At 44.5% G+C, this 20,613-nt stretch overlaps 1 protein-coding gene across 12 annotated transcripts in view; it reads right to left on the reverse strand.

Annotated features, from left to right (window-relative positions):
- FHOD3 (formin homology 2 domain containing 3) overlaps nucleotides 1–20,613 on the reverse strand; it is a 490,075-nt gene that overhangs the window by 49,039 nt on the left and 420,423 nt on the right. For all 12 annotated transcript variants that reach the window (XM_032245416.1, XM_032245415.1, XM_032245410.1 and 9 more), the window contains 2 exons: nucleotides 15,900–16,196; nucleotides 6,624–7,507 (listed from right to left, as the gene is read on the reverse strand). In XM_032245416.1, the coding sequence (XP_032101307.1) occupies nucleotides 6,624–7,507; nucleotides 15,900–16,196 (1,181 nt within the window). The remainder of the gene's footprint in view (nucleotides 1–6,623; nucleotides 7,508–15,899; nucleotides 16,197–20,613) is intronic.

The following is a 20,613-nucleotide window of genomic DNA, read 5'->3' on the forward strand; positions in this document are numbered from 1 at the left end:
GTGTACCTGTGGAGGGCCAGGATGCCCCCAACACCTATGGTCAACTCTGGAGAAACAGGACATTGGGATTTTTGTTGTTTGTTGATAAAAGAACAATTAGTCAAAGCTCTGTCTTCTTCCTCAGCAAGTTCAAAGAACTATTAGGGAGGAAGGAATGATGGAAGGAGGCACCTGTAAGCCCAGGCTCCAGGTACAGTATGCTAGACTAGGGGTGGCTGGATGTGAAAACAGCAACAACTATATTTGGGTTGTCAGCAAAAAGGCAGACATGAGACAGTATGCAGAAAACCATTGCGGGGCCATCTCTGAATATGCTGCTTTCCCAAATATGTCCAGAAGTGATTAAAAAAAAAAAAAGAGGAGCTTCTTTCTTTAAGAAAGTAGGGGGAAGCAGCCAGGCTCTGTTTTGGTTTCCAAAAGCCTAGTTAAGCTGAACTCCCACGGCAGAGCTGCTCCTTCAGAACTCCAACTACCAGGAGCCTCCAACATGCCCGTAGTAGCCCTTCTCCCCTGGAGGAAAGACAGTCTCCAGAGAAATGCTTCAGGGTGAATGCCATGTAAGGATTTTGTTTGTTTTTGTTTTTGACTTGGCTAAGAACACTGCAGGGAGAGGGAGCAGGGGTGTGCACAGCCAAGATGAGAGAGAGGCAGAGGTTACTCTTTGTGGAAAAAGAGGCTGTACAGGCGAGCAGGAAACTCAGAGGGAGCAGGAGGGGGTGATTAAGGCAACTCAGGGAGAGGGTACAGCTTCTAGGAAGACAGAAGCGAGCCCCTCTAGGATGACGCTTCAAACAGCACAAAGGGGAGGTCATGACTGTCAACTGCCAAAGCTTCAGGGAGGGGCTGTGCCTGTTCTCTGCAGCCCCAGATTCAGCTGGTGGGCAGCTACTAGATTGGGCGTCTGCTTTCCAGAACCAGCAGCCCAGGAGGTAGGATCCTGCAGACTCAGCAACTCCATGGGGCAGAAAGTCACACATGGTTATAGGAATATTTTCTAGAACAGTTAAGCCAGATATTTCAGTTCAGCCGGATATAAGCACCGCAGAGTCACAAGTTCATCCAGGTAGATCCTTGGTGAGACACCAATCCTCGATGCAGAGATGGATGGCAAAGGGCCCTTGCAGGGGAGACATCTAAGTCAGGCTTTTGGAGAGAACAGATTATTGCCTCCAAGGAAACGTATTTAAGAATCTACAAGTAAAGACTCGAACTTGATTCTTATTGGTTACTGGAAAAGAGGGACCGCCATGCAAGAGGGACCACAACCTACTTTCAGTCGGCATCCTGGGAAAGGAGAAGACCTAGCTTCCCCTCAGAGACACTCTGTTTTGGAAAAAGAAGAGTGAGGATTAAGGCAGCAGTTAGGGAGAAAAAGTGGAAAGAAAAATTTAAATAGTAAATAGTAGTCATTAAGGCTTCCTGACATGTTCCCATATCACATTTCCCCTTTGTATTTTTAAAGAGCATTTTACTAGTAACAGAGGATGCAGTATTTAAAAAGTGGATATTTAACATAGAACATATCACCCCAGGAGGTACTGCCATTGACAACAGACCCTGGGCTGAGGATGTGATTTATTAGGAGAGCTGCAGGAGGTCTGGAGTGTGCTGCTAAGCCTGACAGCGCTTCCATGAAAGGCGACAGACCTTTGCAAATGCTTCACCGCATCACCGCTAGAGACCTTGGGTCGGGCTCAGAGAAGCAGGAGTTCTAGAAATGGTAAGTCATCCCTCCTACTCCCTGCTCACTGCCAAAAGAGTGACACCACGGGATATTTTCAAAACTGTCTGTTGAGAAAGTGACAGTTTACAAGGATACAATGACACAGATGTCACAAAGACGTGACAACTATGGAGTTTTCCTAAAGTCTTGAAACAAGGGAGACAGGGAGATGTATAGGAAAGCATTAAGGCAAACCACCCCCCCCATTCCCCAACTCACACACACCCTAAAATGAAAAACAAAAGCCAAAAACTAAGCCTAAGCAAAGGCTGAGAAATCCTTAGAAACAAAATTTCTTGCCAGATTAGGTTTGCCTTATTGTTAAGGAAAAAGTATTAATTTCTCATATTTGCCCTTTGAGTTGTCCAGAGCAGAGGCCAATTGTTAAACAGACTTCCTGCATTAATTCAGTTTATTTGTCATCCTAACCCAGAGACCCAGGAGAGGGGGAGGGAGTCTCCATGTCCTCCAGGGGCCTTCGGCTCTGACATCTTTCTCTGGGGTCATTTTATTCTCCTATAGGGTTCACCGCATCCTACAGGACCAGCAGGCATCCACCAGGACTGTCTGGCACACAAGGATGTAAGAGCACCCTGCTGAAGTCCCAGGTTCAGACTTATTTCTTAATTCTACCTAGAAACTTAATTCTACCTAGAAACTCTGTGTTCAGAGTTTCTAGGTAGAATTCAGGTTTCTGAGGGTAATGTTAAATAACTTATTCTCTTATGTCCTGAACTTGAATATAGCGTAGGAAGATTTTTGATCTCTTCGCAGGAAAATATAAAGGGTCGGGGTGTCAGTGTGGAGAGGTGCTGGGGAACACAGTGCTCCTTCAGTGACTCGTTTTTCACCTGAATCAGTGGTTCACAAAACCTTGGTCGCACTGGAGAATCACTGAGGAGCTTTTAAAAATATGCTTGGGAAGCTGAGGTGGGAGGATCCTTTGAGCCCAGGAGTTTGAGGCTGTAGTAAGCTATGAATGAGCTACTATATTCCAGCCTGGGCAACAGAGTGAGACCTTGTCTCTAAGAAATAAAAATAAAAAAAAAAAAAGAAAAAGAACCCAGGCTAAGGCTCACCCCCAACCAATTAAATAATTACCTCTAATTTTTCTTTAAAAGTTGCTGTTACTAGTTCAAATAGATTTAGAAACTTCAAGGTAAATAAACTCCAGATACATTCTGGACTCCCTCCCTATGATATAATGAGTACAAGAGAGTAAGACAGCATCGGGTCCCCAAAGTGGAAACCGAGTTCCATTCCAGGTCTGTTTGGGTCTGGCTATAACTTGGGGCACAGAAGCTGCCCTTTGAGAGCAGGAGGGATTTTGCTGCCCCTGGCTATGTACAAGGATTGGAAAGTCACTTTCCTGGGGCTCCCAGGGTGATATCAAGCTCAAGGAAATCTCAGAGTTTTCTGCCCTGACATCTTTCTCTGGGGTCACCTATGGGGCTTACCACATCTTAGACCAGCAGTCAGAACATAACAATGAAATTTAGCACAGGATTTCTACCTTTCTCTGTAAAACAATACAATTCATCTTATTAAAACGATATAATTCCAGGTGATAGAGAAAAATTGATCCAATTCCAGAGACTATTTTGAAAGAAAATTAAAAAGTGCATCTTTTCAGTCTTCTAATGTTTTCATTAAGTGGTCACCCCAGCCTTAGATCTGGCTCATGAATCTTTGTTTTTGGGTGGATTAGTTACAGACATGCCTAATAACTCTTGTCTAATGTTAGTTGTTTTTTTTTTATGAAATCTAAAACCAATTCTCTTTGTTTTGTGCTGTCTTGTGAAGTCTATTTCACTCTATTTTTGTTGCACTTTATTTATTGTACTTAATTTAAAAATTTCTGAGCCAGAATTCAGAAGCAGCTATTTACATCGTGATTTATGAAAACCAAAGTCAAGGATCAGAAACAGAAGTGAAATTGGTTATATCTGTAATGGTTACATATACAAAATGGATTCAACTCTCCAATGTAATGTGGGGTTTGTTTTGCTTTTTTTGAGACAGCGTCTTGCACTGTCATCCAGGCTGCAGTGCAGTGGCGTGATCACAGCTCAGTGCAGCCTTGACCTTCCAAGCTCAAGCAATCTTCCCATGTCAGCCTGCCAAGTAGCTTGGACAATAGGCATGCACCATCATGCCTGGGTTGAGTGCGTGCGTGCGTGCGTGCGTGCGTGTGTGTGTGTGTGTGTGTGTATGCGTATTTTGTAGAGATGGGGTTTCACTATGTTTCCCAGGCTGGTCTCAAACTCCCGAGCTCAAGCCATCTACCTGCCTTGGCCTCCTAAAGTGCTGGAATTACCTGCATGAGCCACTTATTTGGCCAAAACACGGTGATGTGTTTTAATCCTACCTTACATTCTTACCTTTTGTAACATTTTGTAAACTAGCTCCTGTTCACATTTCCTATCCCAAAAACAAAGGTAGGGGTTTTGGGGTCTCATTATAGAACATTCTGGAATCAGTTTGGTAAACTTTTCAATATATCATTTTCCTCTTATGCTCCTTCTTGATAAAAAATATGCAAACATTTGTCTATTAGCTAGGCAATAAACTGTTCCAGAGGTCACTACCTGTTTCAGGCAATCATCAACTTTGGGTTGAGATGGCAGAGGCTAGAATTTTATCACCGACCAAACCGGCTGCAGTAGGAACAAGAGAAGGAGGGAGGTACGTGAAACATTCATTTTGGGCCCTCTTGAGGAAATTTTTAATCCTCTAAAAATGAAGCTAGGAGTGCCTTCACCTCCATACTTTTATTCCATTTTATTCCTCCCAATACTGAATCAAGGGGCAGCCTCTCCCCAGCAATCTGATAGGGAACCACAAGAAACCTAGAGGTGCAGCCAGCCAAGTGGGCAATGAGGGGAAGAAGCGGAGGGGGAGGGGGAGCGGAGAAGGAGGAGGAGGAGAAGGAAGAGTAGGAGGAGAATTCTGTCCAATTAAGTCAGTGGGTTGGAGGTTGGTGTCAGCAAGTTAGGTCACAGGTAACTCCTAGCAACCACAGACTGCTGTCTTAAACCTGGCTGGTCTTCTCCTAAATGTCAGGCTACCTGTAAGAATTGGAAGCATGAGACCAGGTGCAATGCTTCATGCCTGTAATCTCAGCACTTGGGGAGGCCAAGGTGGGTGGATCACCTGAGGCTGGAAGTTTGAGACCAGCCTGGCCAACGTGGTGAAACCCCACCTCTACACAAAATACAAAAATTAGCTGGGCCTACTGGTGGGTGCTTGTAATCCCAGCTACCCAGGTGGTTGAGGCAGGAGAATCTCTCAAAGCCGGGAGGTGGAAATTGCAGTGCGCCAAGATCACAGCACTGCTTTCCATCCTGGGCAACAGAGCAAGACTCTGTTTCAAAAAAAAAAAAAAAAAGAATTGGAACAGGACATATGGCTGGCTTGGCACCACTTGGTATCAGTCCTAGAAAGTCAGAACTCAGATATATCAAGAGTGGGTATCTGGCAACCCTTTCCTAGGTGTTACTTTCTAGAGAGGACAAAAGCTGGGTCTCCTTTCAACCAAAGGACAGGACTGATTGGGTATGATTTTTTACACTGGATCCTAGCAGTGTAGATTTGTAAACGAGAAAGTTTTAATTCTGACTTGAGGGGATTCTTGATGCTAGAAATGATTTAGACTCATGTCCTGACTGAGAAACACACATTGGGGCAAACAGCAACCAGTGAAGGGCAGCCAGCAGCTTAAAATCCCAGGAAGTGTTCTGAAAGGAAGCTGATCAACTATGGCTCCTCTGACTGGCCTGTCAGCATCCCACAGCAGTGACAGGTACTGACTCTGTCACTGCACTCCTCCTTTGAAGGGCTCAATTGCTCTGAGGATCCTGCATGTAAGTTTTGATACAGAATTGGTGCACAACTGACAGGGCTGGGAACTTGACTCAGACAGCTTATACTCACCCAAAAAGATGATAAATGCATGCAGCAATACAGGGAGTTAAAATTAATTCATGATTATAAACTTTTGCATGTTTATTCTAAAGTATACTTTACAAAGTTCTTTCTCCAACCTCTAGTACCTGGAAAGAGAAGTTAGCTTTAAACCTGTTTTAAAACTGAAATATACCCAGAATGGGTTTTTAAAAACCAGTTCTTTAAGACATGCAAAGGAGACTCAATTTAGGGAATCATCAGATATAAAATCTGTGATCCAATATCTTGCAGTTTCTTTATCAGTATAGATTAACCACGACTTAACCTTTCATGACCAATAACTTTATGTACAGTATTTCCCATTGATAAATGTGGTATAACATCTCTGTTACTATCACAGCAGCAGTGCCTATAGGATTCTCAAACATTTATCCCAAATACTAAATCTAGATGCATGTGTAATATTGATGGGATGCCAAATATATGGCTCCTGGAAAACTTCCAGATAGCCGCAGAATGCTGGCTTGATCAGGGCCAAGCCAAAGAAATATCACTTGGATTATTGCCTTTGAGATTATTGGCTGGTTACAGATAAAGTTCAAACTACTACTATCAATCATAATCAATGAAGGTAAGATTAAATAAGCATATCCCATATTTGGTGAGTCAGCAAGTCCACTTTCTCCAGTTAATGTCAACATCTGTTTTTGGGCTATGCTGATATTCCTTGGTTGACCATTTCTGTCTTCTTTTCCTCAGGAGTATTTGCCTAACATAAGTAAGCTGGTAACTGTGTTAGCTAATAAGGGTCTCTGACTCATGTAGCCTACACCTAGCATGTGGCAGAAGGAATGCTACATTAAAGATCAGATTTTTATACCAGTGGACTTTTTACCAAATAGCAAAAGCAACGCAAAAGAGTATTTTATATAGAACAAATCTCTTCAGCCCTACCCAACTTCCAATCAAGAAGCATGCTGAAGACTAGCAGTACCTTTGAGACAGACAGTTCCTTGGATTTAGACTCAAACAGGTGCTCCAGTCTGGAAGTGTCGACCTTAATGGGTTCCAGTTTTGACCACAGGAATTCTCTGCAGCGTCGGTTGTTTTTACATGGCCAGTCAAAAGGCCGAACTTCATTCCAGAACAAACGGATGGTCTTCTTTTTCTTAGTGAATGTGGGCTGACCCCTGGGTACCTGGGACCACCCTAAGCCCTGAGGAGCATTAAACACTGGAGGAGGAGGAGCCAATAAATTACCAGGGACAGGAGGGGGAGGGACGCTGTCCAACAGAGGTGGAGGGGGTGGGGGCGGCAAACCCAGAAAGGTGGGTGGGGGTGGGGGAGGCGGCCCAGGGGCCTCTCTGTGACCCAGGTCCACATCTAGGACATCGATGTCATCCTCCTCCCCCAGGTCAGTGAAATCCATGTCTTGGATTCTGAGCTCCCTTGGATTGGCCATGAGCTGGTCCCAGATGTAATCAGACTCTGTCTTCAGCTGCACCGGTGCTGTCTCTGGGATCTTGTCATTGGGCTCAGTATCAGGGGAGACGGAACCTCTCCCCAGGTCCCCACTGTTGAATTTCTCAGCAAATGCTTTCACACTGCCCCGATTGTCCAAACAGCTGACGTCCACCCTCCTGACACTCTCATCCTGGGCCTGAGAGTTGGCCTGCAGGGTGGATATCCTGGTGGCAAGGCTGGCTACCGCCTCCGCCTCCTGCTGGGTCCTCCCAGCCTCCTCATCCCCCTTCTCCTCGTCATCAGGGGACTTCCTGTTATGGGCATACAGCATGTCCAGCATGAACCGTTTGTTGGTGAGGATGTCGCCACACTGTCCATTTACACTTGCATCCTGGACACCTGTGGGCCACAAACCTGAAAGTATATAGGAGAGAAAAATGAGAAAGGGGCAAAGGGGCCTCACTTCCATGAAAAATCTGATTATTGAATAAGTGAACTTGACACACGGGAGTGACTTCAGAGAAGACACTGCATAAAGCAGTCAAAGCCGTGGGCGACAAGATGCTCTTGGGCAAGAAGAAATGCTGCTTCATAGTCCCAAAGACCTGCAGCCAAGACTCTTCCAGGCATAACACTGCTCCTGGCTCCTACCTGGGCTCATGGGAGAAATTTTCCTTTCTCCTGTCCACCCATGGCAGCTGGCCAGGACCTGCACAGCCACAGGTAACTAAGGAGCCTCTGCCCTAACTTGAGATAGGGAGGCAAGAAGCCACGCCCTGGTGGTATTGGAGAGCCTGGAATATAAGCTTCGTTTATTTCCCCTACTCCAAATCTGCACTAGTGCAGCTCAAAGTGCCTCAAAAACACAGAAACTGTGCCACTCACTGGTCACTCTTTAGGTTCACTCCTTATCACAGTCCCTAGTTTCCAGGGAGCTGAATGCTGCCTGGCAATCTCACCCACTCCTCTCCTAGGTGACTTTCCATAGCCTTCTCTCCTCTAACCTCCTGGCCCATCTCATCCTCAGAGATGACCTTGCTTCCTAGTTCACCAACTTAACAGATAAAGCCAGAAGGAATCTTCCAGAGCCTCCCTTCCACCACTACCCTCCCACCTGCACTGACCCTCAGAACACAGTCTCCCTCCTGTGACTGCCTGATAAACATCCCTCTTAGCAGGGGTTGGCTGCCCACTTGTACATTAGACACCCGCTCCAGAAATTCTCTCTCCTGCATTTCCCATGGCCCTCCCACTAGAGCCTTCCTTCTGGCATATTAACATATATATAATTTCCCCTGTCTTAGAAAAGCAAAACCACCCGTGGTCCCATTCATCCCTCCAGCTATCACCTAACTTTAATGTTTCTCATTTCCTTTAAAGTGTAACTGCTCATAAGAGTTGCTTTGCCCTCTGCTTCCAGTTTCTCTCTTTCCTTTCTCTTCGGCCCAGTCAAAGGGAGCTATTGTTCCCACCACCCTTCACAGCTTCTGCTTTCAGGTCCCAGTGACTTCTGTGTTGCCCTGGATGCAGCTGACTACTCCCTCCTCCTTCACGGGGCTCCCAAGAGATGATACAAGGCTCCCAGGACATCTGGCTACCCCTCCTCAATCTCCTTCACTGGTTTCTCCTTATCATTAACCTTTAAATGTCCTTGGACTTCTTCTCTCCATCTTCACTCTTTCAGTCTCATCTAGATTCACAACTTTAAATGCCATCCATAAAATACAACCTTCTCCACCCCTGCACCCCCCAACCTAAGCTGCTTCTCCTGCAATCCTTTGCTGTCTCAGCTATGGCAACTTCATCCATCTTGCTGCCAATCCCAAAAACCTCACAGTCATCCTTGACTCCTCCTGTTCTTTCACCCTCCACATCCAGTGTTGCAGGCAACTGGCTAGACCTTTACGTCATATCCAGAATCCAGCCACTTTCCTCAGCACCTCTGCAACCATGACCATGGGCCAGGCCAGCATGGGTTCCTGCCTACAGTACTCCAGGGGCATCCCCACTGGACTCTCTCATGTCCCTTGAGAGCCAATTCTTACCCCAGCAGCCACATGATGTTATAAAAATGTCTGATCATATCTTTCTGATCAAAGTCTTTTAACAGCACCACCTTTTCCTGTGAGAAAAAGCCAATGACACGATGTTCATGAGGCCTTCCATGATCCTTTCTTACTTTTCATTCATTGCCCCCCACCACCTCTCCCCCACCCCCAGACACACATGCCCATAAATCTCGTTAGCTACAACAATTTCTTCTCATTCCTAGAACTCACCAAGTATGAACCGGCCTCAGGGTGTCAGCCCCTCCTGGGATAAACTGCACCCAGTGAATCACACAATTTTATCCTTGACCTCCTTTTAGTCTTTGCTCAAACCACATCTTCTCAATGAAGTCTTCCCTGACCACTTAGTGGAAACTGTGCAATCCTCCTCCTACACTGTTGATCATCCTTTCCTGCTTTATTTTTCATCACAGCTCTTAGGACTAAATCTGTCACGTTTTGCTTAGTTTATTGTCTGCCTCTGCCCTGTCACTGGAATAATTATAATTACTGATTAAATTGCCTTCTTCATGGGATGCAAACTCTATGAGAACAGGATTTGGGTTTGTTTTGCTCACTGTTATTTCTGCAACATGTGGAACGAATGAATGAATGATCAGGAATGTTATTCCTCTGGGTTTGCCTCCTTGGGGCTTGTATTAGTCCGTTCTCACACTGCTATAAAGGACTGCCAGAGACTGGGTAATTTATAAAGGAAAGAGATTTAACTGACTCACAGTTCAGCATGGCTGGGGAGGTCTCAGGAAACTTACAATCATGGCAGAAGGGGAAGAAAACATGTCTTTCTTCACATGGTAGCATGGAAGAAAAGAATGAGTGCCCAGCGAAGGGGAAAGCCCTTTATAAAGCCATCAGGTCTTGTGAGAACTAATTCACTATCATGAGACCAGGATGGGGAAACTGCCCCCATGATTCAATTACCTTCACCTGGTCCCTCCCATGACACACGGGAATTATGGGAACTACAATTCAAGATGGTATTTGGGTGAGGACACAGCCAAACCATATCAGGGCTGGCAGAGCGAGCTGGCAAGTGCTTTAGGAGGTGAATTCCAATCAGCTTTCCAGGGCCTCAGTGGATCCTGGTGTTGGGATGTGGCAGGAGACCCAGGCCTGGGAGGTCAGCATTCGTAGCTTCATTCAGCTAAGGGAGCATCTTCTTCAAACACACTGAGGGTGGGCTCTGGCTTGAGAAGGCATTGACCAGGGGAGCACAAGGTCTCCCAGGATTTCCAGTGTAGCTTTGTTCTCTGTCCTCGCTGCAACAACGGCTTAACCTGACCAGGGTACCTTAGGCCATCTCAACACCAGAACAAGGAGCTCTCGAATCCTCTTTTAGGTTTTACAAACAAAATATACTTAGGACATAATCACCATCAAAAGGAGATGAGATGGCATTTGAGGATAAGAGCAAAAAATCTGATTAGCTGGAGTTTCAATAACTGGTCAGACACTCCTGTGAACAGGGAGACCACTTGGATGCCAGGAGGCTGCAGCAGATAAAGCAGCTGAGCCCTTTTCAAGAGGCAGACGCATTCTTTCTCCATTTATCGGGAAATGTAAGCATTTTTCTATTTTGGCAATAGGGAAAATAATATAATCAGGTGATATATTTTTTTCTGAGACAGAGTCTCACTCTGTTGCCCAGACTGGAGTGCAGTAGTGTCATCTTGGCTCACTGTAGCTTCCACCTCCCGAGTTCAAGCAGTTCTCATGTCGCAGCCTCCTGAGTAGCTGTGACTACAGGCATGCACCACCATGCCCAGCTAATTTTTTTATTTTTAGTAGAAACGGGAGTTTCACCATGTTGGCTAGGCTGGTCTTGAACTCCTGACTTCAAGTGTCCCGACCACCTCGGCCTCCCAAAGTGCTGGGATTACATGTGTGAGCTACCATGCCCAGGTAACCAGGTAATATTTTAACATGCCAGTCTCCTTGCTTATTCTCTTCACTAATTTGTGACTCCTTTCATTGTTTTGCAGTGTCCCTCTTTGTCCTCAGTAACTTCCTTTGCTCTGAAATCTACTTATCTCATGTAACCATTCCTGCTTTTCTCTGATTTAATGTTTGCATTAATATATCTTTTCTCAACTTTTTTTTTCTTCCTTTCACACCTAGTCCTACAGATTTTTTCCCCAACTTTTAACGTAAAATCTACCTGTGTCATTATGTTTGAGAAGAGTTTTCTATATGTAGCATATGATTGGGTCATTTTAATCCACTTTGCCATCTATGTTTTCGTTTAAAGGAATAATTGATATGTTAGAGCATAAGTCTGCCATTTTATTTGTCTTATTTGTTCCATTTGTTTTAGTGTCTGTTTCTCCTTTCTTGGTCTCTTATGGGTTACTTGAATACTTTTTTTTTACTTTAACAAATTTTTAAATTGATACATAATAGATGTACATATTTTCAGGGTACATGTGATAATTTAATACATTCATATAATTTGTAAAGATCAAATCAATGTAATTGGGATATCTATCACCTTAAATATTGTCTTTTCTTTTTGTTACATTCAAATTATTATCTTCTAGATATTTTGAAATACACATAACACATTATTGTAAACTATAATTTCCCTACTGATCCTATAGAACACTAGATCTTATTTATTCTAACAAATTCTATACTTGTACCCATTAGTCAACCTTTCTTCATTGCCCTTGAATATTTTTTGGAATTTCATTCTGATTTATTTATATGTTTTTAAGTACATTGCTTCATCTGGTTCTTGCAGCGGTTGCTCTAGGTGTTACAATATACACACTAATCACAGTAACCTAGTATTACTGTTTTACCACTTTGAACTGTGAAAAGACTTACTTTCATTTAGATACCGTTAGCTTTCCCAATCTTACAGTTGTCTTAAGTATTCCTCTACATACACAGAGCACTACATTACATGATGTTATAATTTTTGCTTCAACCATCAAGTATGATTTAAGAACTCAGAAGCAGAGAGTCTATTTATCCCTGTTTTCACCCATTCTGTTGTCCTTTCCTTCCTAAAGTTCCAAGCCTTCTGGTCACCATTTTTTTTTCTGTTTGGAGAACTTCCTATAGTAATTCTTTGAGGGTAGGGAAACATTCTTTTAGTTTTTATCTGATAATGTCTTATTTTCATTCTTAAAGGATACATTTGAGGGATATAGAATTTATAGTGGACAGTTCTTTTCTTTTAGCACTTGCAAAATGTTGTGCCCCCTTCCTGCTAGCCTCCGTGGTTTCAGATGAGCAGTGTGCTGTCGCGTGGACTGGTGTTCCCCTACAGGTAATATGCTTCCTTCTAGCCTCTTGCAAAACTTTTCTTTGGTCTTTAGTTTTCATAAGTTTGATTATCATTTGTCTCGGTGTGAATGTCTTTAAATTTGTCTTGTTCAGGGTTTGCTCAGCTTCCTAAATCTGTGAGCTTATACCTTTTGACAAATTGGAGACGTTCTGGGCCATTATTTCTTCAAAGAATTTTCCAGCATCCCACTCTCTCCTCCCCAGATTCTGACGAATTGGAGTTAGATGGAGTCTTATTGTCTCACAGGTCCCTGAGGCTCTGTTCATGTTTTTCAGTGTATTTTTTTCTGTTATTCAGAGTTCTTAATTTCTACCGGTTTGTTTTTGAGTTGACTGATCATTTCCTTTGTTGTCTCCAATCTACTATTAAGCCCATCCAGTAAGTATTTTATTTTGGTTACTGTGTTTTTCAATTCTACAGTTTTCCTTTGGTTCTTTTTAATATCTTCTATTTCTTTGCTATTTTATTTTTTATGAATTCCTTAAGTGTTTGTAAGTGCTTACTGAGGCAGTATTATAAAGGCTGCTTCAAAATCCCCAGCACATAATTCCAATGTCTGGCTCAACTCAGGGTTGGCATCTGTTTATTGCATTTTCCCATTCAAGATGTGATTGCCTTAGCTCTTGAAATGATGAGTGATTTTTCCATTATGTCTTGGACATTTTGTACATTATTAGCCAGACTTTAGATCCTATCTAATCTTTTAGCAGGTAGTCACCCTTTTTAGGTATAGCATACAGGTGCTGGTGGAGGGAGATGTCCAGCTCCCTGCTGGATCCTGCTGTCACCACCCCAGCAAGAGTGCTGACTCACACTGGCTCACTGCAGATGAAGAGGGCAGAAGGTCAGTTCCCCCTCCCTTGGCCCCACTGGCACCTTCCCAGGGAAATTAAATCACTGACTCACATTGTCTTATTGCCTCCAAGTGGAGGCAGAGGTTCAGATCCCTATCCGTTTCCATTGACTCTGGGTCAGGTTTTCATTAGTGCCTGTCTAGGGTACAGCAAGTATTAATGAGCAAAAAGTCTGTGTTGTGTTCTGTTAGGCAATCCTTTTCCCAGTCCTTTGACTAGGGAAATAAGCTTTACCTGGAGCTTCACTCTCATGTAATTTAAATCCAGAGGTTCCTAGGCAGTATGCCTTCTTCTTTCCACCTTTCATAGTCAGCCTCTAATTGATTGTTCTGGTACTCTTGGGGTGTTGCTATGTTAGTTGTAAGAGGGAAGACCCAGGAACAATGAAGATTCCCCATCTTAACCAGACACCTCTTCATTTATTCATCGATTGTTTTGTGAGACTCTGCTAGGAAGTGAGGACTCACAATGAATAGGCAGACATCCCTATCCTCACAAAGCTGACATTCAAGTGGAGACAAAGGACAATTATACAAGTAATTATTTTAAAAAGTATAATGCATGCTGTGATAAAGTTTCTCACATGTATGCCCTAGAGTAGAACACATGAAACAGATAAATTAAACCACATAACTGGAATAAGACGAGATTTTTTTCAAGTCCTACAAATTCATTTTTGACATAGTCATTAGAAATATTTTTGGGAATAATTTTAATTATCTCTAAGGTTGCTCTGTAATTTGACAGCACTCTGAAAAGCAAGAGCTATAATGGCATAGCTGCTCTGAATCCACAATGGCTGATGACGCCTGTGAGCAGTGAGATTTTTTAGGAACCAATAAGCTACAGTAAATAAACACGACCAAATCTCATAACAGCACCGGAGCAAAGCAGAAAAATCATTTCAAAACCCTAATTCCTGCTTCAAAACCCTTGGACACTGCCCACTTTTGGTAGAAAGTCAATGGTTCTTCACTGGGAGCAGTTTCCATTTTTGGAAAGTTGTCCTTATTGGGAAGAATATTGGATAAGCTGATCCAAGAAAGTTTGTCGTCTGGTATAATTTTACTAACCCAATTTGTTGATATGTTTTAGGCCTGCTAAATCCAGTAATGACGAATAATTCTTAAAGTTATTCCTAATAAATAAAACATGATTTAAGGCCAATATGATCAATAAGACTTACCCTACACCCAGCATTATGACAATAATTACATTATGTGAATGATAACAAGTAGAATATGGGGACTTACCTGTAATCTGATTTTGAAAGAAATTGAGTAAATATCAGCATATATAATACCTCTTGGGACATACATATTCAACCAAACGAAGACACAGGATTTTCAATGCAATAATTCCTAAGATGTAAACTAATAAAGTCTTTTATATTCTTTTTTACTGCATCATAGTGACCAGCAATATAAAGTATAAAATCCAGTAGTATATTCTAACTGGGAAAAACCCAAACTGTACTTTTAGACAACGCCACTGATTTTCAGGGCTATTGGGAAACATTCTGGTTTTATTCATTCATTCATTCATGCTTCTGAGACAATATATTTTAATCTGGGAACTAATAAGTCATTGATAGGTCATGGCACTAGCTGGCAGGCCTTTTAGAGGTGTCATGTTGCCCTCTGGACCTAAGACATCGACTTGAGTGGGTACCACTCATATGTAGCTTAATGAAGGCTGGCCCATGAGACATGACTCCACCGGTTAGGAGTGTTTGTTGAGGAAGGAGGCATTCTACCACCTTGACAGCACACAAGTCATGGGTAGGAAAATTTACTCTGTGGCGTCACAAATCATATGAATCATTTACAATTCCTATAAGCCTCTATGGCACCCTCCTCAAGTCCTTGGTGAGGTTCTTTCAGGCCAAACCAAACCTATAATCTAACATTCCATTTGGTCCCTAATTGTAAAGTCATCATTCATAGGAGAACTGAATGAGTATTAAGTGTAACACCAAAAAGCATGTACTTTATACTAAAGAAAAGAATGGTTATGAGTATAATGTAGAGAACAAATTATCTATATTCCAGTACCTCACATCAAATTGAACTCTGTACACTATGTACTACAATTTTTTGGAAATACTCATTCAATCAATTTAAACAAATCTTTCCAGTCTGAAATGTTCAGTCAAAATGAACATACTTCAGTAAACACATTGTTAAAGAAATAGATAACAATGTGACAGTTTCTAAACTTCTATCAAAAGCTGAAAAAAATCTTACTATTATTAACAATGGAACATTCAGAGGAAAATGAGAGGTTTCCCTTCTAGGGCTTATTCCCCAGGAAAAGCCCTCCTTATCGGGGCCTGTTTTTCCAGGTATGGAAGTGATGACTGTGACAGTGTGGCAGAGGGTCTGGGGTCATCTTTCTATGAGGTAGAAGGCTGCTGGCTGGCTGCCAGCATGGCCACACTCCTTGTCCCCAGACACTGGGTGACACAGCTGGGTGAGTGGGCTGACTCAGGTCACTTTAGAGACCAGCCTGTGGACAGGCTCTTAGAGAACCAGTCCCTGCACCCCAGGCCTCCCTGGTACATGCCAATTGAAACAAGGGGCTTCATTTACCAGTCGTCCTGTCCCTGGAGAGTTTGTCCTCCTTCTCCTCCCTCTCCAACGTGCTGCTGGAGGACGAGACGCTGGAGGCGGAGCAGTTGTCCCTTTCGTTCACCCCCTCGTTCTGCCTCTCTTTCTCACTGAGGGAGGCTCTTTCTTCTGGCTCTTGCTCTAGTGCCCGCTCCACTTCGGTCTCTGCGCCCTTGTGGGCAGAGGCTACGTCCTGGCCAGCTTCATCAGCAGCCTGTCCCGCTCCTGCCTCTGGTTCTGGTTCTGCCTCTGATTCAGGCTCAGGATCCCCGGCACTGGCTGGTGGAGACAACAATGGAAATCATATTGACAACAGATTTCTTGGAAGGGTAAAGTGAGGTGAGAATGGACATGAGGCTGATTTCTCTGTGGTGGGCTGATGTCCAAAGATGGTCCCCAAGAGACCTATCCCCTGGTTATTCAAACACTCATTGAGGCATTGCCATGAAGGGATTGTGCAGATGAAGGTCCCTAGTCAGTGACCTTAAGATATGGAGATTAACTAGAGGAGCTGGATTCAATCAAGAGTTGGATTCAATCAGGAAAGCCTTTCAAAGGCAGAAAGTTTTCTAATTGGCAGCAGAAAAGGAAGTCAGAGATTAGAAGCAGGAGAAGGATCTGCCACTTCACAGTTGCCTGACAGGGAATGCAGGTGGCCTCAAGAAGATAACAACCTCTGGGCAACAGCCTACCAGGAACAGGGAACTCAGCTCTGCGGGGAAAAGAAACTGGATTTTGCTATCATCCTGAACGAGGCTGGACACTTCCCAGAGCCTTCCAATAAGAACCCTGCCTGCTGCAGCCTTAATTTCAGCCTTGTGACAGTGGACAGCCAAGGTCAAGAACTCAGCTGAGCTGTGCTAAACTTTTGACCTATGGAAACTGTGAGATAATAAACGAGAGTTGTTTCCAATCCCTATGTCTGTGGAAATTTGTTACATAGCAATAGGAAACTAATATATGACCTTTTACGGAAAGAGAAACAAAATCCATGGTGGATCAAGCTGATGAAAAGTAGTAGCCTAACGTGTTCTGAAATCAGATGGCCAAACCAGTGAGGTTCATCACCCTTTTCTTGGGTTATGTTTGCTCATAATATGAAGTTAGTTTGTGATTTTGAAAGCAGTTTGGAAGAATCACTCATGGTCACAGTCTATTTGCAAACCTTTCAAGGCTGGAGATCTGATGCTGTCACTGAGGTAAGACACCCATGTTCTCACTTGTGTGACATTCTAGGGAACATGGAAATGGCACAATCTGGCTTATGCATTTTTTGTTTTTTGAGCAAAGCTCTCAGCTGTGAGCTGTGGATGTGTAGCAAAATGATTGAGAATACACAATATTCTGAGCCAGCTGCCACACATGAAGGCTGGAGGAGAGTGGCTTACTCTTAAGGGAACTGCCCTCAGGCTGGGCAAAGCCGAACCCTGACAATGTACTCTAAGGGCATGTGCTTGAACCCTAGGTACACACTGCTCAAGGCAACACAGAAATTCTGGCAGGGTCTACACATGGTAGGGGTTGGATGAGACCTGCCCAGAGTCCATAGGAACACGCAGATCAGGGAAGCTCGCTGTGGAGACATCATGCTGGCCCAGGTAATGGGTGTGGCTGGCCATGAGGCACACAGAACCAGCCCTTAGCAGGCTGGGCACGGGCATTACTAAGGGAGAGAAACATTCAGGCCTCACTAAGCAAGGGGCACAGCTAACCCCAGCTTCCCAGCAAGAATTTATTCTTCAGGACCCACAGGGCCATCACTTCCCAATCCCTCATCTGCTCTCAGGCTGTCATCCTCTGAGGATGAGTCAGGGAGTTAGCTGGGCAGGGAAGATGCGGTGGAGAGGATGAAACACCACTTTTCCTTACGCTCATGGGCAACTTCCAAATCCCACTCCTCCGTGGGAATATCCCCGAGTGCCAGGTGGGAATTTGGGGGTAGAGGAGTAAATTCCTCTCCTTTGATTACAGGTTGTGCATCTTCTGCTGGGAACTCCAGCCTCAGGCAGGAACCTGCTTTCAGGGAAGTCTGGAGGACATGGGGAGGGGTAGCAAAGGGGCTGTCCCTCCTGGGCATCCCGAGAAGGGAAGGCTTTAGGAACTGGGAATCTGAGGGCAGTTTCCAGAGAGGCATGGGTGGCAGTCACAGAAGGAAACCAATGGACACACAGCTGTGAGTCCGCGTGTCTGAGAATGAGAGCATCGTACCCTCTTCCTTAAAAGTAAAAGCTGTGCTGGGTCATGGGATGGAATGAACAGGCCTTTTAGAAACATTCCCTTTGGTACTGAAGGAATTTTTATGGTAATTTCTTTTTCATCTGATAATAGAGTATTTAGGAGAGATACAAAACCCCATTAGTTTTACAAGCATGGCAAGAGCACAGCCTCAGCAGAGGCAGCATCATCATTTGGTTGACAGAAAGCACATGTTTTTGCACACATGGACTTCAGAATAGCCACATCAAAATGAAAATGTGTTTCCAACAGCCCAGCATGTGGCATGAACTGAAGTTTTAATTGGTAAGCATATGGTGAAAAACAGCAAGGGCCCTCCTAGTGGCTTCATCACAGACAGGGATGGGGGTTCAGTTGGCTGTCATAAGCCTATGTCTACTCACCACCCCCAGGAGTCTGGGCAAAGCACGGAGGCTCCATGATTGATGGCTGTTTGACTTCAGCCTGTGTGTGTGCCCTGCCATGTTCTATTCCACTGAACATGCAGGATTCTGCCCAAGCAACAGCTCTGGCCCTGTTTAAGCTGCCTGCGCAGGTGTGCTAACAGACACACAAGCTCTGGAAAAGCCACTTTCTTGGGGGGAAGCAGTACAATTTTATCCTGCTACACTAGGGCCTAACTTCATGGAATCAGACATTTCAATTTGTGACTTCAACTACTGGGGTGGTTTCTTTTTGTTATGACTGCTGGGGAAGGAGTCATCTGCAAAGTCATCTTCTGCCCAGAATACATGACTCAGTGTCTACAAGGTCTGATTGCAAATCTGAGGCCGTCCTAATGATGAACAAATTAAATAACTGTCATACACATTCAAGTCAAGCAAAACTACCAGGGTCTATGGCAGAGCTCTTCGCTTGCTGTCTTAATCAAACACAGGCAAGTTGTCTGAGGGCCAAGACCTTGCCTTCCTCTCCGGTTGGAGGGCCCCAGCATAGTCCTGGGGCCAGTGTCTAATCAGAGCGTTCCTGCTGATAGGAAGCATCCAGGACAGCCCTGAGATTCCATGCTGAACCCCAGAACGTTTCTCTTCCCTTTTCCCATTATCTTTCAGCAGGATTTTCCTCACTCACACTTCCCTCTGCACACACACATACAACAGTTCTTTCTGAGTCAGTGTCTCTAAGCCTGCTGCCCTCTGGGTAGATACAGTAAAAAAACTCATTTACACCTACCAAGTCCCCAGGAAACAGGAGAAATCATATAATCCTACAGGAAAAGTCCTAAAGGGGGTTAGGATCTTTGGCAACAACTAGGGAGGAAAGGGAGGAAAGGTGTTTGTTTCCCTCCCTGGAATGTTTACAACTTCTCACTGTTACCAGTCCCAGAATTTAATGAGCCTTTCTCTGACCCAATAATGTGGTGCTGGTGGTAAAAGACAGACACAGTGACCCATGAGACTGACCCAGATCTGTCACAGAGGCTAGAGTGAAGCAGAATAGAGAGATCCCGAACAACCTGCCATGACATCCACGTGGCAAAAGTGAGTGAGCTCCGCCACCAGCGGGCACAGGGAAACCCCCACCTCTCAACTACCAGCAGACACAATAACAAAAATGCATTCGTGAGAGTGATGGATGTTCTAAGACCAAATGCACTCTGTCCTGGGAAGGCATGGCAAGGGTCTTTGGCAAGACCTGGGAGGGGACATAAGTCTTTGTGCCACAATGACGTTTAAAGCCTCAAGGGGTAAAAATGAGTTAAAAGGGGAAACATTGAGAATACCCTGGGAAGAGGGAAGTGCCCACACAGGGACCTGGAGCCCATGGTGTGCTGGCGGGAACGAAGGCTGTATGGCCTGGCAGGAGGAATGAGATGAGGTTCGGATGGTCATTAGGGGCTAGGGCAACCAGCTCTGCATGTTGAGGGAGGGATCTGGGACTTTACCCTAAGGGAAGTGATGACTGCTCTGTGTTTCATTTCATCTGAGGTGAGCCCTGTCTCCACCTGCGTCACAGGCAAGCAAGGCTTTCTGCTGGGAACAGCTTGGGTGTGCCTGCAAGCTGAGGCCCCTAGTCAGTGTGGAATCAAGAGTCCACGAAGCAAACCCTTAGAGAGAGAGAGAGAAAGACAGATGAGGAAGAGGCGAATGCCAATCAGTGGAGCTCAAGAGAAAAAGAAAATAAAAACATAACACCACTGGAAGAACATGTGGGTAAGAACACATGGATTGAGACTGAACAGCAGGAAGTTCTCCATTCCAGACATCAACAGAGGGAGGAACTGTGTTCACACTGGAGGTGGGTAGGGAGATCTGCAGGGCTGCTGGGTCCCCTTGAGGAATGGTTACTGAGGACTTCACAGGAACTGCCTTCCGAAGCCCTCATGACCTCTCTATGGAGAGGGCTCTGGGATTACCCTCAGAAAGCTGGGGCCAGAAGAGAGCAGTGAAGACCTGTGCCAGGGTGGTGGGAAGGAGCAGAGTGTCCCTTCCGCAGTATGGAATACCTCTAAGAACCCTGC

This window comes from Sapajus apella, unplaced genomic scaffold, assembly GCF_009761245.1.
Source record: "Sapajus apella isolate SASKATOON/1434 unplaced genomic scaffold, GSC_monkey_1.0 scaffold57, whole genome shotgun sequence".
NCBI lineage: Eukaryota > Metazoa > Chordata > Mammalia > Primates > Cebidae > Sapajus > Sapajus apella.